Source organism: Crinia signifera, chromosome 2 (assembly GCF_055691185.1).
Source record: "Crinia signifera chromosome 2, ASM5569118v1, whole genome shotgun sequence".
Taxonomy (NCBI): domain Eukaryota; kingdom Metazoa; phylum Chordata; class Amphibia; order Anura; family Myobatrachidae; genus Crinia; species Crinia signifera.
In genome coordinates this window covers 295,447,440-295,473,124 of record NC_139218.1, presented here as the reverse complement: position 1 = coordinate 295,473,124, position 25,685 = coordinate 295,447,440, and the positions used below count along the sequence as shown (strand labels likewise).

The 25,685-nt window shown below is 42.6% G+C and overlaps 1 protein-coding gene across 5 annotated transcripts in view; it reads left to right on the top strand.

Annotated features, from left to right (window-relative positions):
- Window positions 1–25,685, top strand: part of LMO7 (LIM domain 7) — a 183,159-nt gene that overhangs the window by 131,551 nt on the left and 25,923 nt on the right. For 4 of the 5 annotated variants that reach the window (XM_083168851.1, XM_083168852.1, XM_083168847.1 and 1 more), the window contains 7 exons: window positions 1,537–1,566; window positions 4,571–4,709; window positions 15,934–16,076; window positions 16,683–17,325; window positions 18,447–18,650; window positions 23,244–23,358; window positions 24,372–24,533. In XM_083168851.1, coding sequence (XP_083024977.1) covers window positions 1,537–1,566; window positions 4,571–4,709; window positions 15,934–16,076; window positions 16,683–17,325; window positions 18,447–18,650; window positions 23,244–23,358; window positions 24,372–24,533 — 1,436 coding nt within the window. The remainder of the gene's footprint in view (window positions 1–1,536; window positions 1,567–4,570; window positions 4,710–15,933; window positions 16,077–16,682; window positions 17,326–18,446; window positions 18,651–23,243; window positions 23,359–24,371; window positions 24,534–25,685) is intronic. The other variant, XM_083168850.1, reaches the window with a different exon arrangement.

The following is a 25,685-nucleotide window of genomic DNA, read 5'->3' as shown; positions in this document are numbered from 1 at the left end:
CATGTATTCCGCGGCCCCTCACGGGGCTTGCTGTGCTAGCCACGCTTCGGGCTCGGTGTGCTCGCCACACTATCTTAAATCAACTCCACGACGATGTGGATAGTGGGGGTATGAAAATGTTGAAGGACACGCACCACCACCCCTCGCGGGCTCGCTATGCTTGCCACGCTTCGGGTTGGCGTTGATTGTGGGGTGGCGTTAACAATGGGGGGGCTTTTGACATAATAATTACCCATCAGGGTGGGTGTACTATTAAAAATCGGGTGTTTTGGTGCATTTTACATAGTAATCAGCCATCAGGGTGGCTGTACAGTATGAAATCGGGTGTCATCGCGTCGCATCGCATGCCATTGTAATGGCATGCGATGCGATTTTAAAATTGTATAGGAAGCTCTTTAAACCCGAATATCGGGTCAGATCGGGTCCCAGTGCTAGGAAACAAGTACCATTTATTGTTCAATCTGGCTGGTTGGAGCTAAAATCTGGTAATACAGTACCTGAATGACCATTTTTGTCAGTTTTCCAGCATTGAAGCAAATGGTTAGCTGTCATTTGCTGCTATAAGTTACCAGATTTTTGTTTAAACAGCCAGATTGGACAATAAATCTTTAGGTGTATGTTAAGCTTTATTGTACATTGTCACTCCGTGGCCCCAGCTCTGCCATGCTCACCTAGTCTGCTCCCCTCAGATTCTCGCTTCACACTCTCACACCACTTACATGAACGCTGTGTGCAGGTTGTGCGTTTATATGTGTCCTGTATAGAACCAAAGGTTGGCCAGTGTTTTTTCTGCACCTCCTAGCCCGGGCAAGCCACCATGTGCCAGGGATGGCAGGTCAGAGCAAACTTGCGCACAAATTATGGCAAAGTGGTTTAAAATCACTAATCTACAAAATATGTTGCAATAAAAATGACAGCAGCAAGCGTTTTATTGTATAGTTAAGTTCATTTTAATTGGTGTTAAAAACAGATATTGTAGTAACCCTTCATTTTAAGGTGAGATACAAAGGACTGTAAGTACTCTTGCACAATCCTCCCGACATTTAAGTACTCACAGCATTTACTGTGGAAACTGGTCTCTGTATTAGAATGTTGAAAGGTTTTGACTATAATAAAATGTACAGTTTCAAATAAAATCTATGTATTTAAAAAAAAAACTTTTGCTCTTTATTTTTTTTCTTTTAAACACATGTGTTCCATTTTTCTTGGTTGATGTGTATATGTACAGATAAATGTTACTTTTGTTCCAATGGAGCTATAAAAACTAAAGGCAATGGGGCAGATGTATTAAGCCTTAACAAGAGATAAATCCAAGGGTGATAAGGAGAGCTAAACATCCAGCCAATCACCTGCTAACCAAAGTCAGTAAGGAGCTGATTGGCTGAACGTTTACCTCTCCTTATCACCCTTGCATTTATCTCTTGTTCAGGCTTCATACATCTGCCCCAATGTGTGGTGTGGGTTTGTTACACTGACAGTGTTCTGCTTGTTCATCACATGGAAAGTGTACATATTACTCTTTCTCTGGTTTCTCAGACTGCGGGAAAAGCTTTCCTTTGACAGTGGGTAAGTTTGTCAGTTACATGTTCCGCTATCAGCCACGTTGTTGCTTATGTCTAGTTATGTGGTTGTGTTGTATGTTCTCATTATCTGCTAAGTTATAGCAAGTAGACTTATGAGTAGACGGGTTGGAAAAGGCGCATGCTGCTTTCCGTGCTGTGCATGAACATCCCGATGAAAATATCTTGCCCTCAGTAAAGGTTTCCTGGCTCAGCTTTACTTGGCTGTTTGTTTTGGCTCTAATTATAATATTGTGCACTGATGACTAAAATAAATATAAAGAGAAAATCTGAGTACTCTGTGTTCAATCTGTCTCTGCATTTTGTCCTTTTAAAGGTTGAAAAGCTGTTCCAGATCAAAAAAAGGTGGCACAATGTACCCAGGCCTCCTTTTGGTTTTGGGTGCAGTTGGACAAAGCTTCTGCTGGGGATTGGGGTGGAGGAAATCCTCTGTGTCACAGATACTGGGCCTTGTGGGGACCTGCAGTGTCACCGATACAGGACATTGATTAGTAGTGGTGGTTGGGGGGGGGGGGCTAGGCAATTATCCTAGGTTCAACCAAGCAATGGCTGCATCAGAGCTTTCTCTTAACTGGCCCAAGCAAATTCCTAAATAATAGAGACATTTATATTTTTATAGATCAGGCCTTATTTTTTTATTGCTACTGAAAATAAATGAACAGAATTGGTAAATGCTGATTTGAAATGAGGGTAGTATTGAAACATTACTTAATATGCGAGGAGATAGGATAGCGAATGAAGAGCTTTCAAACTTTTTTTTATCTCCAAGCACAATACATTATATTGATCTGGCCGAGCTAAAACAACAGAGCGCGCACTCTAATTGCTTTGTATCCTGGTAATAGTTGATGGATTGCCATGTAGTTGTTTGCAAAAAATTGAACAAGGCCATCAGTTTGCTTCCATTGTCACTTTCCTTGTGCTGTATAAAGACAGTTCAAAATGATATGCTTGCAGGCATAGGGAGAAAAGTAAACACATTTAATGATGTGAGTTACTTCTATAAAATAGCACAATTCAGTGGTCTTATATAAAATATTTTATATAGTACACCCTGTAAGGTGTATTCTACTTTGTCTATAACATTTAATATATACAGGGCTGGTGTTAGGTACCGGAGCGCCCCAGGCGGGTGGACGGAGGGGTGCTTTGCGATGTGGCCCGCGGTGGATGCCGCGGTCGCTCCACAGCGGTGTTGGGGGGGCGGGCGGGGGTGATGCCGATGGCGCCGTCATTCTACAGGGGGAGGGGGCGATGCGGCGGCAGCCGCCGAGGTTGCTGGGGGGGGAGCTGCTTACCTCCATTCAGGGGGATTCCCTGCTCCTGACGACCGCCCTGCAGTGGCCGGGGCCCTAGGCAAATGCCTAAAGCTGCCTATTGGTGGCGCCGGCCCTGGATATATAACCAGTTGTTTTAATTTGCTATTTCGTCATCCCATATAGAATCTTTATCTTAAGTACTGTAAAAATATTACTTCATATACTCCTTGAACCCAATCCACCATCTAAGACCATCTCTGCAGTGTAATAAATATAAAATTCAACACTTTTTAACTTTGCTCAAGAGACTATAAAGTGACTGTTTATATGCACTCTAGATGTTTAACATTCCTTTCTGGTGATCAATGTGCTCCGAACATGCTTCATAGGACTATAGGTGGCCAAAAATCTGTCCCTAAACTAGCACTCTTGGTAAAACCTGGTTATTCCATAACTCTATTATAAGCCTACATTTGTCATCTACATTGAGAAAAAAAACCTAGGGGTACCTTTATTTCAGACTTCAAAGTAGAAAAAAAACACTTTTTTAAGAGCATTCAAAAACTTCTGGTTGTCTGCTCACTGGGATGTGGTTAGGGTCAAATGCCTTTTGTCATTTGTTTAGGCTAAAAGGCAGGTGAAACTTCTGTGCTCTCAACTTGCAACAGTCATAAGGGGCCTACACACAGCGAGTGTGCTGAGCAATCTGAGCTAGGCTAGATCACTTAACACACAGCGCTACTCAGCACACACACACTGCGATGTGTAGTGCTGTGTGCTGAGCAAGCTGTCAGTGCCAGTGTTTTCTGGTGCGAGAACATTGACGATAACAATATTTAGGGACCCTGTTCATTCTTTATTCTACCGCTATCGCTGGCCCCTGCACACACATGGATGTAGGGTAGTTTTGTAAGCGATCTAGTCAGATTGCTTAGAAAATGGCTAAAAAATCGCTATGTGTGTAGGCCCCACTAGGGAGCATGTTGTTTACTAGTACTTTTACAGCCATGTATTACAGGAGTAGTAAACTTCCTCATTTGTGTCCTGTTTAGTCCAGGTTGTTATGCATTTTTGTTATTCCATATTCTGGAAGAAGCTTTGTGTTTACAGGTTTCAGCACTTCAGTCAAAATGGCCGATATCACTGACTACGGGCAATAGGCTCGTTTGGGGCTATTTAATTAGCTCCGATAAAATGGAACAAGCTGCGGCTTATGGATTTATTTTGCAGCAGGAAAGCATAATCCCCTAAAGCAGCCCTGTTTACAGCTGAAACGGGGCTGTGGTTGGTGAAACCGATTTTTGTTTTCGCAGCAAAACATTGGGGCAGCAAAACAGAGATGAATTAGCTCTCTTCCACTTTCTTTGCTGTAATGTATTGACAAATATGGTAAAAATGTGCTGTGTATTGGTCATGCCGAAATGTAGCAATAACAGTACTTTAATTCAGTGCAGTAATGCAGTGTAGATTGTGCTGGACTAGTAGTTTGCACTGACTTATCCACACATTTGAGGACAGTAATAGATGAAAGCAGAGAGCCACAGACTCGAAGTGGAAGGAGCAGGATTACCAATCCCAGAATAGTTGTGTGAAGATCCTGTAACATGATACTTGGAAATTGAAGTTTCACAAACTGCTCTATATGAAAATAAAACTCCTACAGGCAACTACTTTGATTATTTGGTTTTAAGTGCACAATGTAAATAGATTTATATGTTCTTATTTCTGCAGAAGTAAATCAATGGAAATCACTGGAAAATCAATGGAAACTTGCACTGCAGAGGAACTTCAGAAGCTGCGTGAAATTCGATTGACAGAATTGCATACTGTAAAGAGTCAACTGCAGGAGCAGGATCAGAAGTGGCAAGATGTAAGTATGTAATGTTACTAATGCCATATGCAATGTAAACTGAACTATTGAGTTATTGACCTTGATTTGAATAAAGTTAATCCAGTAAATGCATAGTTATGGCAGTGGTGCAAGTATGGCGGTACGGGGTGGTACGGTGTACCACTATAAAACATATGGTGCCTGGACCCTGTACCGCCATAAACAGCCGGTGCCCGAGGCGGTGCCCAACGCCGAGGTCTGGCAGGTCGGCGCCAAGCTGCTGGTGGGGAACCTAGTCTACCGGGTGGAGCAGAACCCTCCGACCTGCCAGGGTCACCAAGAGAAATCCTGGGCCCCGGTACAACAACCGCCCAGGGCCCCCTTGGAGGGGGGGTGACCACAACATTTTTGGGGTCACGGCCTGCTGCTGCCTCACACCCAGAGGCACCAGGCACCCCTGCTGTTTGCCCTGCTCCTGGCCATCCTACAATGTAAGTAAATGTGCAGGGCAGCCGATGTGGGGGGGGGACAGGTGGTTTTTTATTAGGGATGCCGGCACTTGTGTACTAGCACGGCGTCCACACGACATATAATCGCATCGCATGGCATACACTCGATTCACTGCGATGCGATGTGATTTTAAATTGTATAAGCCCCCTATACGATGTTTAATTGTATAAGCACCCTAATGGGGGCTTACAATGTTAAATGCACCCCCACTATGAACGCCAACCCGAAGCGTAGCGAGCCCGAAAGGGGCAGCGGTACGCGTCCTACGACCTTTTCATACCCCTACTATCCACGTCGGCGTGGAGTTGATTTTATATAGAGTATTACTTTACATGTATTCCGCGTCCCTTTGCGGGGCTCGCCACACTTCGGGCTCGCTGCGCTCGCCACACTATATAAAATCATCCCCACGCCGATGTGGATAGTGGGGATATGAAAAGGTCATAGGATGCGTACCGCAGCCCTGCGCGGGCTCGCTGCGCTCGCATGCTTAGGGTTGGCGTTGATAGTGGGGGTGCTTTTAACATAGTAAGCACCCAACACGTTTAAGTTATAGGGGCCACTTTTAACATGGGAAAACCCTTTAAGGTGCTTATACAATTTTAAATCGCATTCCATTGTATATGTGATAGAATGGCATACAGTGCCATACAATGCGATGGTATACAATTTAAAATTGTATAACATCGGCTGCCATCGCGTACCATCGCCTGCCTCATACGGCATTCTACAGGTATACACATTTTTGTCACGTTAGTGATTTTTGCAGACCCTGCTGAAAGTCTTGAGTTTTGATGGGATTGAATCTTGGAAGATGAAGCTTTGCAGGCTTTATGTAGTGCTTATGCATTAGGGATGCAGAAACTTATTTGGGCAGTGTAATGATTAGCATTACTGCCTAACAGCCTGGTGGGATCCGCCCCCATCATTCGATCATCGCTGACCATCGAATGATGTTGCCTCAGAGCAACCTTACAGATGTGTGTCTGCTCGGGGGGAAGTAGGCAGGCACCTGACATCCGGTGATGTCAGCTGCCCTCCCCCCACCTGTCCATCATGTCTCATTAGCATGAGAATGCCCAGCATTCTCATAGGAATGCCCATGAAGAGCTGGGAGTTCCCATATGGCAGCCCACCACTCCACGCCCCTCTACACCCCACGCCCGCAAGGTTGCTTACCTGCACCCAGCAAACAATCTGTTTGCCGTGGCCGCACGCAACAAGCACATGCGCAGAAATACGCATAGAAGAAACATCGGGCGCATGGGCCCCTTCTGCGAATTGACCTGAATAAGGGCCTGAGTCCTTATAGAAAGTACAGTGGAAGTTGTACAGTTGCTGCGACAGCTGCATCATATTACTTAGTTTGCAGATTCAGTGACTCTGTCGCACACAGATATAGAAGTGTCCTGTTTTAAATCTGCACATTCTGGTGCACCCTAAAGAACCACGAATGCTGAATAAGCAATGAGAGAGCATAAACCCCTGATGGGTTCCCCAGGTTACGCTGGAAGGTCAGCTGACATGTAAATAGGATGGGCACAAGGCCTATCAGAGCAGTGGGAGGAGTATAGACAGGGAAGAAAGGGCATGTGATACCAGAAGCTCTTCCTCTGTCCAGAAAAGCCCCACCCACCCTTCCCTATTTCTTCTCTCTTCGGCGGCGGTAAAGAACGGTCATCCTTGTAAGATCTTGAGGTGTGTGTGCAGATAGTGGGGTGTCGCTCTCCCCTGACATCGATGGTCATCGGCCATGCTCCCGCCCGGGGGGTGGTCTCCACTAGCACGAGTGGATGACCGGGGAGAGTGATCACCAGCGATGGTGTGTATGGTAAACATCTTTAACCCCCACTTTCCCTATAGTGACCGTTCTTTGGTGCCGCCACCATTATATATATAGTTTAGTTTAATTGTCAAATAAATTTGACATTCAGTTTGAAACGCCAGCACTTGTGTCTGTGTCTTTTTTATTAGATAAGTTTATTGGTTAAGGTTTAGGTTAAGTTTATGGTGAGTTGAAAGGCGTGGACCTGGGGGATACCTGATGGGGAGTTTATGCAGCTACATGTTGCAACACCAATGCATTTTCGGGTACAAAAACACCTGGTGGCATTGTATAAAGATGTGCGTTATATAGTATGTCATGGGCATTGCGGAGTGTTATGTATTATGTCATGGGCATTGCGGAGTGTTATGTATTATGTCATGGGCATTTCGGAGTGTTATATAGTATGTCATGGGCATTGCGGTGTGTTATATAGTATGTCATGGGCAATGCGGTGTGTTATATAGTATGTCATGGGCATTGCGGTGTGTTATATAGTATGTCGTGGGCATTGCGGAGTGTTATATATTATGTCGTGGGCATTGCGGTGTGTTATATAGTATGTCGTGGGCATTGCGGTGTGTTATATAGTATGTCGTGGGCATTGCGGAGTGTTATATAGTATGTCGTGGGCATTGCGGAGTGTTCTATATTATGTCGTGGGCATTGCGGAGTGTTATATAGTATGTCCTGGGCATTGCGGTGTGTTATATAGTATGTCATGGGCATTGCGGAGTGTTATATATTATGTCATGGGCATTGCGGAGTGTTATATATTATGTCATGGGCATTGCGGAGTGTTATATAGTATGTCGTGGGCATTGCGGTGTGTTATATAGTATGTCGTGGGCATTGCGGTGTGTTATATAGTATGTCGTGGGCATTGCGGTGTGTTATATAGTATGTCGTGGGCATTGCGGTGTGTTATATAGTATGTCGTGGGCATTGCAGTACATTATATAGTATGTAATGGGCATTGCGGTGTGTTATTTAGTATGTCATGGGCATTGCGGAGTGTTATATAGTATGTCATGGGCATTGCGATGCGTTATATAGTATGCCATGGTCCTTGCCCACTTTTCACTGCGCAGGAGCCTCACCTGCTGCAAATTGGGGGGGGGGCGCGAAACATGCCCTTGCTCCGGGCGCCGTGGCACCTAGCTATACCACTGGAGTCTGCACAGTTCTACATAAAGTATATTCTGGGGCCCCTGTCTTGGAGCATAGTTGCATCTCTCCTGTGTAATTTAGCAGCACCTGGTCACAATAACATGTTAGTGTTATGTACTGAAGGTTGTGGGTATATTTGAAATGCAAATCTGCTTGCAGAATAATTCTGCCCTTGGGTACAGTAATATGGAGACCAGAAGGAATAGTGTCTGACCTGTGTTTCACAAATACCGGATCATGGCAGGAGACAGATCTTATGACCAAAGTTTGAATTGTTGATAAAGTAATTATAATGTACTGCTATAGATGTGATGTGGAAGGAAGGAAAAACATTCAGGGAAGAATAGGAGGACTGTTTTGAATGCATCTTATTGTCTAAGCAGATAATATACAGGAAAGAGCACGACAGAAGAGTTCTAGAACTTGGATATTTTGTGTGGTTTCAGTTTCATAGTATGTAATGGGGATTTGCATGAACAAAGCAGTGAAACTAGCTGCTCATATCTCTTCATACTGTACAACAAGATTGCAGCAGTAAGGCCTCTCACTGGACGCAATAACCAATTTACATACTGTTATGGCTGACTGTTTCAGTACAGCCTGTGTATCCTTTTGTCTGTACGTCTTAAGGCCCCCACACACTAGAACGATTTTTTGGCCGATTGTCCGATTTCCGATCCATTGTCCGATATATCGGCCGATTTTTACCGATAATCGGCCGATTATTGTCGATTATCGGTAAAAATCGGACGATCGATCGGAAATCGGACAATCGGCCTAAAAATCGTTCTAGTGTTTGGGGGCCTTTACTGATCCCTTGCTCATACCTCTTTCACACAGAAAATGAAATACCCGGGTGAAGCAGTTCCACCCGGGAATTTCATTAAATACACGGGTCCTTTTTCTGTGTGAAAGGGCACACCCGTGTCGTAAATCCCGTGTCTCCGACCCGGGAATTGACCAGGGTCGAGGACACGGGATTTATGACCCGTGTTGACCCTTTCACACAGAAGAAATACCCGTGTTATTCAGCAAATTACCAGGTAGAAATTTTCAACCCGGTAATTTTGTTCTTCTGTGTGAAGGGGGGTCAGGCTGCTCCCGGCAAATTGACACGGCATTTGAAATGCCGTGTATTTGCCGGGATTTTCAGACTTTTCTGTCTGAAAGGGGTATCAATTGCCCCATAGTGTGCCTCACCCTACTACTTGTTCATAATCATGTGTTTAAAAAAAAAGTATTATGTTTTTCTCCTTCCCTCTGCAGAGTCTGTCATTGGCTGCAATGATAATAATTGTATTAATATTTTAGTTACCAGACAAAATGTTATGTCCTGTGAATAGGATACAGTGCACTTTCTAGAGTTGGTATTTGCAGTTTACAGTCTACTTACATTATGCACAGATGTGTCCACATGCATCTAACCTGCTTGTACATTAACACTTTGAGTGCCAACATCTCTGAGATAATGTATAATATATGCTAAAAATGCCAGCATCTCTCACATTATGTATAATATATGCTAAAAATGCCAGCATCTCTCACATTAGTTATATAAATTGAAAAAAATAAAATAAAAAAACTTGTGAAAAATATAAATTAAAATATAATATTTGCATGTGACTTTTTCAATTAAAATGTTTTTTTTTTTTTTGTAGACTGACAGGAATAGGACACACAAGCAGCTTCTGCTGATTAAACTGATATTTTGCAGGTGTTTATTTTTTTGTTGCTGCAGCTGTATCTGCATGCAAAATGCTATATTTAGTGTTTTACTGGAAACCACGGATGATAGGTGTGTGTGATACCACTGTATGTGTATCTGAAGGACTTTCACAGTCGTTGCCTCTCAAATCAGTCTCTCTGACCATCCTTTACTGTCAAACCTTACATCGTTATGATCTTGCCAGAGCCGGCCCTAGCCTAAATGACGCCCTAGGCAAGATTTTGGCTGGTGCCCCCTAGGACCGCCACTAGTTCCGCCTCTGACCCTGCTCTCCTTTCCCAGCACCATCAACCCTCATCATAGCAATCATCATTTTGGTGCTCCTACCCGCAATATTTTAAATAGAAACAGTGCACACATTTGGCGCGCAGCCCAAACAGGGGTGTGTTCTTGCTGGGTAGGGGCATGGCCACACAATTTTACCCCCAATTCAAATTATGCCACACAGTAGTGCAACTTTATTCACATTACATCACACAGTAGTACCACTTTACCTGAGATTTACTCCTCACATTATTCACATTATACCCTTAGAAAAAAATCCTGAGAAAATATTGTATTTTAACCACCTCCACACTGCAACCCAGCACAAAGCAGTGTGTCAAAACTGGGGGGTGATTTTGAGCGCTAGGGGCACGTGTGCTGTGTGATGTACAGAATGCAGCCCTCTGGTTTAGGGTTGCCGCCCTTACAGAAAGCTTTAGCGAAGAAAAGAGAGCCAGTAGGCGCCTTCTGTACACTAAAAAATGTTGTAATCAACATACAAGTATCACAATTCACGAACACATAACATGTACCTATGCAAAAGAGATAAAAGCTAAAAAATAAAAAAATAAATAAAAATAAAGTAAAAAGTCTGCATCAGATAATTACCGAGTCCTGATTGGATGGTGTGGATGCCAGTAATTATAATCCCAACAAGGGTCCAGAGCTGTGCAAGATGGTAGTGTCCAGAGATGTAATACTGAACAATTTGTAATCCAAGGTAAGTAGACCACTTGCTTAGCACTCTCTGTTGGATGCCCGATATTAGTTGGTGGCGTCCGTACTGTGGAATACAGCACTATCACCCGCGGGGTCGACACGTCAGTATTGTTGGTATTCAATGCTGGGTAGTTGTCAATTGTACTGTACTGACAGCATATAAACTGCACATTAACACACAGCACAGAACTGCCTGTAGGATCCAGTGCTGACAGCTTGGAATGTTCTAGTCATGTTCTAGTCTAGAACATTCCAAGCTGTCAGCACTGGATCCTACAGGCAGTTCTGTGTTGTGTGTTAATGTGCAGTTTATATGCTGTCAGTACAGTACAATTGACAACTACCCAGCATTGAATACCAACAATACTGACGTGTCGACCCCGCGGGTGATAGTGCTGTATTCCACAGTACGGACGCCACCAACTAATATCGGGCATCCAACAGAGAGTGCTAAGCAAGTGGTCTACTTACCTTGGATTACAAATTGTTCAGTATTACATCTCTGGACACTAACATCTTGCACAGCTCTGGACCCTTGTTGGGATTATAATTACTGGCATCCACACCATCCAATCAGGACTCGGTAATTATCTGATGCAGACTTTTTACTTTATTTATATTTTTTTTTTTTTTAGCTTTTATCTCTTTTGCATGCATGCATAGGTACATGTTATGTGTTTGTGAATTGTGATACTTGTATGTTGATTGTTGATTAAAACATTTTTTAGTGTACAGAAGGCGCCTACTGGCTCTCTTTTCTTCGACAAAGCAGTGTGTGCTGGGCAGAGGAGAAGAGCTGCAGCTTCTGCTGTCACTTAAGGGGAGGGGGCCTGGGACCCCCACTGGGCCCTCCCACCAGACTTTGGCCTGGGTAATTTGTACCCCCTACCCCTTTCTCTCGGCAACCCTGATAATACCACACAGTAATGCCCCTTACACATGACACAAATTATTAATGTCCTTATGACCATAATGCCCCTTACACATTATGCCAACCTTTATAAATGCCCTTCAAACACATAATGACACACATAATGCCCCTTACACATATGTTGCACATTATTAATGCCCTTATACACATGACACACATAATGCCCATTACACATATGTTGCAACTTATTAATGCCCTTATACACATGACACACATAATGCCTGTTACTCATATGTCGCACATTATTAATGCATTTATAAATGACACACATAATGCCCCTTACACATATGCCGAACACTATTGCAGGTACTTCTTTACTTTCACGGCGCCACTAGAAATCGCGGTCATCGCGGGCATTGAATGCACTAAAAAATCGGGTGCGACGCGATGCCCGCGATGCCCGCGATGCCCGCGATTTCCCATAGGGACCAATGTTAAATTTCTCAATGGACACGATTTTCTGTTCAATGCCTCAATTGACACGATTTTTACATAGGAAACAATGTTAAATGGCCCACAGAGGCCAAATAGGCACCCTCAAGTGTGAAATGGCCCCCACAATTGTTAACGCCACCCCACGATCAACGTCAACCCGAAGCGTGGCGAGCGGCGGCGGTACGCGTCCTCCGACCTTTTCATGCCCTACTATCCACTAGGGCGTGGAGTGAGAATAGAATAGTGTGGCGAGCGCACGCGGATACCTTCACAGGTAAACGCATCCCTTCGCGGGCTTCACAGGTATCCGCGTCCCCTCGCGGGGCTCGCTGCGCTCGCCACGCTTCGGGCTCGGTGGCTCGCTGCGCTCGCCACACTATTCTATTCTCACTCCACGCCCTAGTGGATAGTAGGGCATGAAAAGGTCGGAGGACGCGTACCGCCGCCCCTCGCGGGCTCGCTGCGCTCGCCACGCTTCGGGTTGACGTTGATCGTGGGGTGGCGTTAACAACTTGAGGGTGCCTATTTGGCCTCTGTGGGCCATTTAACATTGTTTCCTATGGAAAAATCGTGTCAATTGAGGCATTGAACAGAAAATCGTGTCCATTGAGAAATTTAACATTGGTCCCTATGGGAAATCGCGGGCATCGCGTCGCACCCGATTTTTTAGTGCATTCAATGCCCGCGATGACCGCGATTTTCTATCTGTCCTAATCTAGTGGCGCCGTGAAAGTAAAGAAGTACCCTATTGCACAACCAACCCACCCGCAGACAGCACTCGCACAGCCGCTAACACTGTGACCTCTGCCTCTGCTTGGATACAGATGTTTCCTCATCCATCTTGCCTCAATAGGCCATGCAGCTCCTGGCCAGTTCTGCTAACGTTAAGTGCATTTTTTTGCTGAAAATTCGTCTTATTTGCATTGTTATGACCAGCACACACAAGGAGCTTCCGTATGGCTGTACCTGCATACGGAATGCTATGTTACAGTGATTTCCATGAATACACTATTTCATATGCAGATACAGCCTCACTCACACACAGAATATAGGCATGCTGCATATCATTTTAATCAGCAGAAGCTGCTTATGCCCCTAGGCAATTGCCTAGTTTGCCTATGCCTAAGGCCGGCCCTGGATCTTGCAATGGTAAATCAGGCGCTCGTTTTTCCAAAAGCAGCTACTGTAAGGAATAGTCAAATCATAAACAATACTATGGTAAAACAAACAAAAAATAGTACTACAGTGATTCAAATATATGTCATAGAACAGATTGGGGCAGATGTATTAAGCCTTAACAAGAGATAAATTCAAGGGTGATAGAGAGATAAACGTCCAGCCAATCACCTGCTAATTGCCATGTTACAGGCTGTGTTTGAAAAAAGTCAGTAAGGAGCTGATTGGCTGGACGTTTATCTCTCCTTATCACCCTTGCATTTATCTCTTGTTAAGGCTTAATACATCTGCCCCATTGTCTGTTAAATTATATATATATATATATATATATATATATATATATATACACAAAAGAGGAACAGAGTGCGCTAAAGGTGAAGGTACACAACTTTTCCTCAGTTAATAAAATTTATTCAATAAAAGCCTACAACTCGGCTCATAAAAAATACACCATATACATAGTCATTGGATGAAGAAACAATTGACATAGTGTATTATAATATTCCAATACAACAGCATGCCCAACGCGTTTCGTCAACTACGTGACTTCATCAGGGGCATTCGATGACTTGATTGACACAGATACAGTTGCACTTGTTGCAGTGTCTCAAAATGATTGTGTATAAGAAATTTTGGTGGGTATATATATATTTTACCAGATAACAGAGCTCTTGTTAAAACTGGCCCATATAAATATACAGTGTGTGTCCCAAATATACTGAACTCTCCCACTCAGTAGCAGATGTCAACATCAAGGTTTGATAATGCTGGGTGACCGGAAGTTATCTCTAGTGTATCTGAATAGCAGAATATAATACACTAGAGATAACTTCCGGTCACCCAGCATTATCCAACCTTGATGTTGACATCTGCCACTGAGTGGGAGAACTCAGTATATTTGGGACACACACTGTATATTTATATGGGCCAGTTTTAACAAGAGCTCTGTTATCTGGTAAAATATATATATACCCACCAAAATTTCTTATACACAATCATTTTGAGACACTGCAACAAGTGCAACTGTATCTGTGTCAATCAAGTCATCGAATGCCCCTGATGAAGTCACGTAGTTGACGAAACGCGTTGGGCCTGCTGTTGTATTGGAATATTTTACACTATGTCAATTGTTTCTTCATCCAATGACTATGTATATGGTGTATTTTTTATGAGCCGAGTTGTAGGCTTTTATTGAATAAATTTTATTAACTGAGGAAAAGTTGTGTACCTTCACCTTTAGCGCACTCTGTTCCTCTTTTGTATCTCTATCTGTCTTGGGTCCCGGCTAACAGGGGACTCTCAGAGTTGCGGCTGGTCATCACTAGGGCGCGGTATTTTAGGTACTCTCTGGTTTCTTTATATATATATATTTTATTTTTTATTTTAATGAGACTTTTTAAAAGCAATAAGTGATTAAAAAAAATACCAACATTATTACAGGACATATAGTGTCTACATATACATTTTTCTTGATTGTTACTATCACTATTAATGGACCACATACGTGTGACAAAAGATATCAGTCACCTTATGGTAAAAGGCCTAGCCCAAGCATATATCAATCCAATTGTTCACTGCTGGAGGATTAGAATAACACTGTTAATAAATTTAGAAATGATGGATCCTCGCCAGTTGCACCAAGTGCTGGAGCCTATTTTTCAAGTCCAAAGGAGTCCCAAAAGATGTCCTAAATGGAAAGCATGTCCATATTGGTGTTGCTATAGTACAAGCAGAGAATAAATGCCCTTGATCCTGGGAAAATAGTTATTCCCTAACGCATGTTATTGTACTTAACTCCTCTTTTTGACTAATTTGTAAGGTGCAAATCTATTAGGACTCCTTCGACTTTGAGAAAAATGCTCCAGCACACTGTAGAACTGGTGAGGTTCCATCATTTCTAAAATTATGATCAGTGCTAGTCTAATCCTCCAGCGGTACTTTTTTACCATCATTGTGATTTTTTTTTTTACAATAATTGTTTCATACAGGCAAACAACCTGGTTATGTTTTCTATTTCAGTCTACAATCATATGCCATCTGACAAAAGCACACATATATTATTATATTTTTTTTAAACTCTTTAATTATTCAGAGAGACGAGAAAAAAATCAGAGCAGTAGATTAGAAAACTGATCACAGTTCAGGTAAAATATTTTTTTTTGTGTGGAAAAATTTGCAGAAAAGTGGGAATAGAATCAGGGAAGAAAAAAATGGGGGAGGGGACAAAATAAAAAAACAAATAAAAAGGGAGCTGACCTCAGATTATTGCACACTTTTTTTTTTTTTTATAATAACGTTGATAAACTGCGAATGTATACATTCTGATGGGGAGGAAGCACACCTTTTTAAAATATTTGTTCAATATTACTGCATTTAAAAAAAAAACACCGAACAGAACATCTCTAAGTTAGTGTGTAAAAAGCCATACAGGCCAATCTAACGTTACAGACGATAACTCCAGTAGATATTTAACCATGTCCATTTTTTTGTTCCTTTACTTAAAAAGGATTTAGCAAAATGGAAAAATCGACGGAAAAGCTTTACAACAGATCTCCAGAAGAAAAAGGAGGAGAGGGAGGAACTTGAAAAGATAGCGAGTGAAATGCCTGAAAGGACGTATAAGACGTTCCGAGAAATGCGTCAGGAGAGGTAGGAAAATTTCTATGCATTCAGTTTGAGGTACTAGTCTTTGTGATAGTTGGGTATGTTAACAATCGTAGCTTAAAATGATTACCTCCTTTTGTGGCATAAATAAATGGAAAAGAAATCAAGGAATATTGATTTAACCACCTTTTATTATTTATGAATTAAAGTTGAGATAAGCAAGACAATACAATGGTGATTTAGGGCAATGTGCAAGTCTCAAATATATAAACAAACCTCTTTGTGTGCATTGTCCAGGGCTTTGCTGTACAAAGTGTTTTCCCAAAAGCAGCAGACCGCTGGCAAAGAATCAAGTCTATTTCAAAAATAGCAAAATGAAAGTGCAGCCTGTGATCAGGTTTGGAGACTAGGTCACAAAGGTCTCCAATTGCATTATAAGCTAATGGAATGCATTGCTGTTTTCTTTGCTTAAATGTATAATGTGTTCATTACAGTTGTGGCTCGAACAATGTTTCCTCTAATTCTCTTAATCCTCAAAATATTCAACCACTGATGGATACTTTACAGCCTTAGATTGTGATCTCTTGTATCCCATTATACAATAAGCATAGAACAGGAACAAAAGTTTGTAATCTTTTCTTTTGTTTTAAGGGAGGATAGGGAGAATGAGAACAATGGGCAGCAAAGTTCAGAAATCAGGAGGATGTATTCTTCCAGTGATGATGTCTTCGGTGAGCAAAATATCCCATCCAAGCCATCACTAGAAAAGAGTTACACAATAGATGTTCCATACACAAGGACAACAGATGTTACCTTGTACTCTACAAAGAGTTCCCAAAAGAAGGAAAATTATGGTGATTTAATACAACTTGAAGATGATCCTGATTCTAGTGGTGAAACCGTGCCCCAGCATCGGTTTCAGAACGATACCACCGGCCCTGTACAAAGCTCTCCGAAAGTGGACTACACAGAGGTAAATCCACCCGCTAAGTCTCGGGTTGAAAAAAGCTTCACTGTTGACGTGGATACGCCTTACACAAATAGGAGCAGCACAACCTATTCCGTTAAAAGTTATACAAGGCAAGACAACTCAACGCTTCCTGACGCTAGTAATGCACAGAACCCACCATTTCCATCCTATTCCATGACTACAGAAAGCAAACCTACTCTGATTTCTTCATCACTGCCAAGGGGATACCAGAAAACAGATGCTTCACGACTCTCATCGGTGATTACCCCAAGACCCTTTGGTACCCAATCAAAAGGAATCACCCCATTTAACAAATCTTACACAGTAAGAGCATTTTTTTTGTCTTTAATTGCTCGTAAGGGCTCATTTAAAAATCTATCTGTGGACTTTTTTAATGTTGGACGAAGTGGTGAAATGGAAATGGCTGCATTTAATTGGTTTAGTATTATATACAGTATATAACACTCTGCATTATGGCCCTGATTCTAATCGGTTCTCCACATCGCAATTTTGCAACAGGGACTGATGTAGAAAATCTGCGCATAAGCAGGTTTCTCTGCTGGCGGCCTCAGAGACTTGCTTAGTCTCCAAGGTGCTCACAGCTGGTGGGTGTACAGGAGGCAGACATGGGCGTTCTCATGCGTACGCCCAGCATTTCCTGGGCATACACATGAAAACGCTGGGCATCCCCACGCAAACTGGGCAGCTACCTGGCTTCAGTGGGCCGGCAGGTGACATCACCTGATGTCAGTTGCCCGCCCTGTTCACGGAGCAGGGCTCCGCTAATCTAAGTCACCAGGGAGTCACATAGATTAGGGAGAACTTTTGAAATCATACGATGGTCGGCGGCCATCGAATGAGTTCGGCCACGCAAGGCTGCAAATAAATGTATATGCAAATCAAGACTTTTTGTAAAGTCTTGTAAACACCATACTGTCCAACATTATATACGATCAAAGGGGGGAAATCTAAATGTAAAAAACTTTCCATTTTTCTGAAGCGGTATTGCAAGCGTAATGTCTTCCTGGCAGCAGTTAGATGGCCACTATAGGGAACAACATGCCCACAGACACCAGTAATCCCTTATTCACATAAGAAGTAATGTACTTTTTCACATGCCATGGTATGCGCTAATAAAAGTTCTTTTATTGGATAATTACAACACAATGTATTAAAACATTCTCTAATCGCATCAAGAGCCAAACCAAATTTCTATTTAGAGTCCATGAATAACCTATCAGTACAGTTCTATGCATCCTGTATAAAACAAAGTTGGAGTATTTGTTGTCTCAAATGAGATGTAAGAACAATGTGGTATATAGCAGAGTATGGGAGATGGTGTCGTTAAAAAACAACTATATAAAGGGTTAGAAAGGAACATGACTATAGGTGATTCAAGCACTATTTTGTGTAGTTTATGACATATTTTTTTCTTCTTGTTTTAGCTGGATGATACCCGGAAGTACAATGGTACATCCCATTTCAAGGCCGAGGAGAATAAGCCCAGCAGCATTTTTCAAAGTGAAGATGACCACTCAGAAGATTACTGGAAAGACATGAGAAGAAGTGCTTCCCCTAAAGATTATGACATCCAACCAGAGAAGACTACAGTTTCACAATCTCTTACCGTCACATCTTCCAGTTCTCTGGTAATTGTTTTAGTCTTCATGATAGATAATTGTATATTTTGGGCAGTAGAACATTGCCCCTCTTCTACCACCTTCTGTATTGGGATAGGCTGTACTTTGAATTTCAATCTGAAATAATTTGTTTCTGGATAGGCTCACACTTTGCATTTACCGTCCATTCTAAGTTATCCATTTGTAAGGGATGAACAGCTGGCACTTGTTGGGTGCTCATGTAACTGTATGTTGGGTCATATGGTATGATCCACCTGTGTATGGCCAGGTTTAAAGGCACGCTAAAACACTATTGAAAATCAATGTGTCGCTATTATAGTCATTGGATGTATAAGTACTTTAAACCTGTTGTATTGGTTTGTCCATTAATCTATTTTTTTTTGCAAAAAGAGATACAGTACAGAATGGCTATTTAGCTACAATGACGTGTTATATGGGGATTACTTGGGTACTTATGTAGTATCTGGGCTGCCGATTTTTTGATTGTATGCCTTAAGTTAAGGCATACAATCAGATGCGATGCGATGCGATATCGCATCGCATCGCATGCGACCATCGGATGCGATGACCCGATTTTTCCATAGCAAACAATGTTAAAATGGACAGAGTCCATTTTAACATGGAATTCAATGGGAAAAAGGGGTCCTTTTCATACCCCTGCTATCCAAGTGGGCATGGAGTTGGATATAAACCTGTGGCGAGCGTAGCGAGCCACCGAGCCCGAAGCGTGGCGAGCGAAGCGAGCCCCGCGAGGGGACGGTATTCTGTGTCCCCTCGCGGGGCTCGCTACGCTCGCCACGCTTCGGGCTCGGTGGCTCGCTACGCTCGCCACAGGTTTATATCCAACTCCATGCCCACTTGGATAGTAGGGGTATGAAAAGGACCCCTTTTTCCCATTGAATTCCATGTTAAAATGGACTCAGTCCATTTTAACATTGATTCCTATGGAAAAATCGGGTCATCGCATCGCATCCGATGGTCGCATGCGATGCGATGCGATGCGATGCACCCGATTTAGAAATCGGCAGCCCAGATACTACATAAGTACCATTACTTGTTCATATATGTTTTCTGGAACTGGGTAGATTTATTAAGCTCGGTGAAGTGATAAAGTGTGGTTTATATCACCGTCCAATCAGCTACTACCTGTCTTTTTTCAAACCAAGCCTATAACTTCCCAGTTGAGAGTTGATTGGCCGTTGATAAAAAACAGACACTTTTTCACTTTACTGAGCTTAATAAATCTGCCCCTCAGTGCTTTAAAGTACCAATACAGTATTAATGACATTGAAGTGTTCTCTACTACCATCTAGTGGTAGAAACAGATAATAAGAACTAAAACTCTGACATGGTATGCTAGAATGTGTAGTTCCACAGCAGCTGGAGGGCCATATAATGTATATCCCTGGTCTAGACTGTTCCATGTGCGATCAATGAAAGGCTTTCTTTTTGAGTTGTGTAATTTGCAATTCTTTGCAGCTGCTTTTTTTGCAGTATTACTGACAATTTATGGAGGCATTAAAAGATGGCTGCCTGTTTCAGATATTGTTGTGACTGAACAATATTGAGTAACAGCCTGATGTGGTGCATACGGACATTCCTCACTTAACGACCTACCTGTTTATCAACTGCTCAGACTTACGACCCCGCCCTTGCGTCCCGCCTAACCATTCGTTCTTATGACCGCCCAGACTGTTTAGTGACCTGTGCTGCGCACGTTTTTCCAGTGTCTCCGCTACATGTCAGAAAATAGGAGGAGTATGACATTTCTTTATTTACGAGTGTACTGTACTTGTAATATGTGTTTTTATACATGTTCGTTTAACAACCAATTTGTTTAACGACCGAGTCGTAGGAATGGATACCTGTCGTTAAGTGAGGAATGTCTGTATTGGTTTAGTGCTACTTGAAGAATCATACCATGCACATATTTCATGTATGGGCACCAAGTAGTTTTAAAGGTGTCTGTTCACGGTGCGATGAACTCCATGCTTTTAGTACTAGATTGCATTGTATAGAGTACAAAAAGCATACAATATGCTACAGCACCATGCTTTTTGTACTAAATATGATGCAATGTAGTACTAAAAGCACGGGAAGCACTTATTTCATGTGCTCTGTGATAAGATGTGCGTTCCCGTGCACTTCTTATCGCACTGCCCTGTCGCACAGTGTGCCAATACACGGATGCGACAAGGCAGTGCGATGAGTTGCACGCTCCCGTGCACATCACATAAAGTCTGTGCTGCCCCTGCTGTTAGCAGTGGCGGATTCAGGGGGGGGGGCACCTGGGCACGTGCCCCCCCCTGTCATTTATTTTGTAGCTGAGGACCAGGGCTTTCCAATGAGCCCAGCCCCGTGTCTCTAGCCCCCCGGGAACCGGAGATATCGCCTGGCAAACCGGTAACGTTTTTTCCCCATAGGAGAATATGGGACCTGTCAATTCCGACCCCCACCCGGTTCCAACGGCTGCCAGTTCCCGCTCTGGCATCACAGAAGCTTGTGGTTGATATCATTCAATTCCAAATCGCTGGGCCTTCAATATGATACCAGGCTGGTCCAAATCAGTCAATTGGTTCCAGAGATAATGCATATAAACCGATTTTTTTATTTTTGAAATGTAATTTCATGGCTGTTAATGATTTTGAGGGCAGATTACTCTGGAACCAAACGTTCCAGTTTCACTGGACCAAAATCATTCAAAGCCCACTCAAAAGTTCTTCAATATAATACTTGTCTCATGTAAATGGGTCAGTTGGTTCTGAAGATATAGCCGGTTAAATGAGATAACTGGTTAAAGGGGGGAGGGGTGGTTTTCTCTCCCCCTCACACCAGAAAATGCAGGGACTAGGCTGGTGTAAAAGGGGCCAACCTGGGAATGCATTTTCTGGTGTGAAAGGGGTATTATTTCAAATAGCCGGGACCTGCAGTGCTCTGAATACAGCCAGGCTCTGCCACTGTCAGTGGCTATCACTTCTGCCTGGCGGCGGCTGTCCCCCATTTACCATGAGCATGTATTCCCCCTTGGCAATGAGCATGTAATCCCACATGGCAACGAGCATGCAACCTCTGGCAATGAGCATGGCACCCTTGGCAATGAGCATGTAATCCCACATGGCAACGAGCATGCAACCTCTGGCAATGAGCATGGCACCCTTGGCAATGAGCATGTAGAGAAGCAGCACTTATGTAGCATAATTTTTAATAGGCATTATGGTGTTTGGCATAACACATAATGGACATAATGTCGTGTAACTTAACGTGTAATGGACATTATGGTGTAAATGTTTAATGCGCGCCTTTGGTGGACAATGTCCCTGTTTATGAAGTGTATTGTGAATTTTGGCTTAATCTGTGTGGCATTATGTGAATTCTGGCTCAATCCATGTGGCATTATGTGAATTTTTTCCCAATCCGTGTAGTATTATGTAAATTTTGGCTCAATCCATGTGGCATTATGTGAATTTTAGCTCAATCCATGTGGCATTATGTGAATTTTGGCTCAATCCGTATGGCATTTTATGCATTTGGCTCAATCCGTGTGGCATTATGTGAATTTTGACACAATCCATTTGGCATTATGTGAATTTTGGCTCAATCCGTGTGTGTTATTGTGTAAATTTTGGCTCAATCCATGTGGCATTATGTGAATTTTGACACAATCCATGTGGCATTATTTGAATTTTGGCTCAATTCATGTGGCATTATGTGTAAGGGGCAAGTATAATGGGGTCTAGTATTTTGTTGCATAATGTGTAGAAGTTGTATATGGTGTTGACCCCTGTTGAGTGGCCACACACCCTTTTCTGGAGCGCGCCTTTGGCGCTCGCACAACTACATTCTTCACTTTTGTCGCCATGGTGGGCCTGCATACTTTAAATGCCAGGGCCTATTTTTAATTCCATTCCCACCCTCTCCTGCCGCTTTCTTAGCATGTACACTGGCACCACTAACACCGCCCCTCCCCCACCCAAACCCTTTTTTATCATAGTGCCCCCCCTGTCATTTTATCCTGGATCCGCCCCTGGCTGTTAGTACTAGATTGCATCGTATCTAGTACAAAAAGCATGGTGCTGTAGCACATTGTATGCTTTTTGTACTAGATGCTATGCAATCTAGTACTAAAAGCACAGAGTTCATCGCACCGTGTATGGGCACCTCTAGTAAATGACAATAGGTTTGTGTTTGCTTTTTCAACTTTTGTATAGAAACAGCGCAGTCTAGTCAAGCTCTTATAGCACAGCTTCCTCGCTTACTTTCTTGTGTTACTTGGCTTTTTACATGGTGTTTTCTTGGTGTAAATAAAACTGGACTATGATTCCACAAACTGGGCCCGCAAGATCATTATGAATTTTCCTTTTCAGTGACTTATTCCTACCATGTTAGTACATTTGTTATGCCCTGTAGTGCCCATCTCTACTGAACTTGTTTTCAGTCTGCAAGAGGTGAGTGTTGTAGAGTAGGAACGATCTGACAAATAATTAAAGAGTATATTGTGAACAGCCTGCCTTCACTGCTGGGTAGACTTTCCTCTCTGCAGAGGTCAGAGACACCAGATACTGAAGCGGCGGTGCATTTTTTTTTCTTTAATCTTTGTTCCAGGACCAGCATAGTGACATGAGAATCAGCATTAACCAGAAGCCTGGAAGCAGTCATGACTTTGGGTTTAAGACCAACTGGAACACTAAAGGGGTTATCGTAACATCTGTGGATGCAGGTACAGTCAATATTATTAGTGTTAAATAAAGTATACTATCGGTTGAGTATCCCTTATCCAAAATGCTCGGGACCAGAAGAATTTTGGATAATGGATTATTCCGTATTTCAGAATAGTTTGTATATTTGAATGAAGTATCTTGCATTTATGTTTTACAAGCACTTGAAATACACAAAAATATATTTTATTTGTGCATAAAACAGGGTTTCAAAACCTGAAACAAAGTTTGTGTACAATCTCAGGTACTGAATGTGAATGCCAAGAAATCATTTTCTTGCAGATATATTTAGTGCCAGTCACATATCATGTCCTCAGTAGTGCTGTTACAGATGTCCAAAGTAGGTTTTTAGACAAAAAAAATTCTGGAATGTATGGTTTGGGGAATTATTTTGATACTCAACCTGTATTTCTTTATTGCATGGTGTTTGGCCATTTAATGCCTTTTAAAAGAATACTGGATTTGGTTTTATTGCAATCAAGGGCGTAACTACCATAGGTGCAAGGGGTGCAGCTGCTATGGGGCCCAGAGCTGAAAGGGGCCCCTCTTTGCTGTCTAAGTAATATGTTTTACATATATTAATCACCATCAGTTGCTAAATAGGGGGCCCTTACAAACTTTTGCTATGGGGCCCACGAATATCTCGGTACGCCTCTGATTGCAATGTATGTGTCTATGAAATAGTATCACATACTTTTTATAGTATAGCTAAATATTTGTTTTGTACTCAGCCTTTTTATTATATTATTATTTTTATCCCTTAAATAGTGCAGCATTTGTTAAATGACCAGTACTTCAGCAAGTCTGCATGTGTTGTCTTTCTTTCCTGCTGGTATGTCGTCTTACATACTGTAGCAGTGTGGAAACAACAAGAATCTTGCAGAGCATTTTATATCTGGTGGATTTAGTATTTTGAGTTTTGTTTTAAGGTTTTCATACAATTCACATTTAAAAAGATTATCCTTTATTCTGCTAGTATTCGTATTTAACTGGACTTGTGTGTTTTGTTTTGCAGGCAGTCCCGCTGAATTGTCTCAGCTGCAAGTAGATGATGAAATTCTATCTGTCAATGGCATCAAGGTTTCCTCAATGGACTATGATCAGTGGAGTGAAGCCATGGACAGCGCTCTAGAAACTGGAAACCTTGCAATAGATGTCAGGCGATATGGCAAGAATGGTGAGTTTCACTGACCATATCATCACTGCTGTTGTACCAGTTTAAGGCAGTACTAACTGTATCATTTTGCCAGTTTTACAAGTTTCACATTTGGTAAAGTAGGTGGTTATTCAGAGGTTGGCAACTTTCTTTTTTTTTTCTTGCATAAAGGTTCCCATGTACAGTACAATTGCTGGGTGCGATGGGCGCTCCCCTCACACATCTCATCGCACAGCTCAAAAAGTATGTGCTGCACATACTTTTAGTACTAGATTGCATCTCATTGCATTGCAAAACCGAGGCGATCTAGTCCAAATTGTATACAATAATTGTACCGTGTATGGGCACCTTACCACTGAGATATTTATTTGTCTTTTAATGGATCTGTTTGTTTTTCAAAGTGAAGGAAAAAAAAGTACTTGTGTATTATCACGGCACCCGATTTCATCTAAATCGCATACGATATCGTATGTGATTTTGCAGCGGTTCGATCCGTGATGCGATTTAGCGGCCGATTTTTGTCTATTTCCTGCCGATTAGCATGCTATTCCATCCTTGCACACCCCCACTATCCAAGTCAGCCCAAAGCAAGGCGAGCGGACGCGGTACGCATCCTCCTGACCTGTTCATACCCCCACTATCCACGTCGGCGTGGAGTTGATTTTACAAAACATGGCAAGCGCAGCGAGCCACCGCACCCGAAGCGTGGCGAGTGGATGCGGAAAACGATCCTGAAGCGTGGCGAGCGGACGCGGAATACACGTCAAGTAATCAGTGTCCCCTTGCAGGGCTCGCTGCGCTTCAGGATCGTTTTCCACATCCCCTCGCCACGCTTCGGGCTAACTTGGAAAGTGGGGGTGTGGATATGGAATACCATGCAAATCGGCAGAAAATCGTCCGCTAAATCGCATCAAATTTTTGCATGCATTTTGCGGGCGCCGTGATATTACACAAGTACCGAAAAAATAAAACCCTTGAAAGCTGGCAGAATTTGCTTAGTAGGAGCATGTTCCACCTACTGCTAAACCATTGCATGTTCTGGGGTGGCGTTTTTTTTTTTTATTGCTAGATGTTCTAAATCAATTACCACTTGGTACATATACTGCCAGACCTACTCAGTACATTAGGAATGCATTTACAAATATTCAACATGTCAGAAATAACCAAACCAAG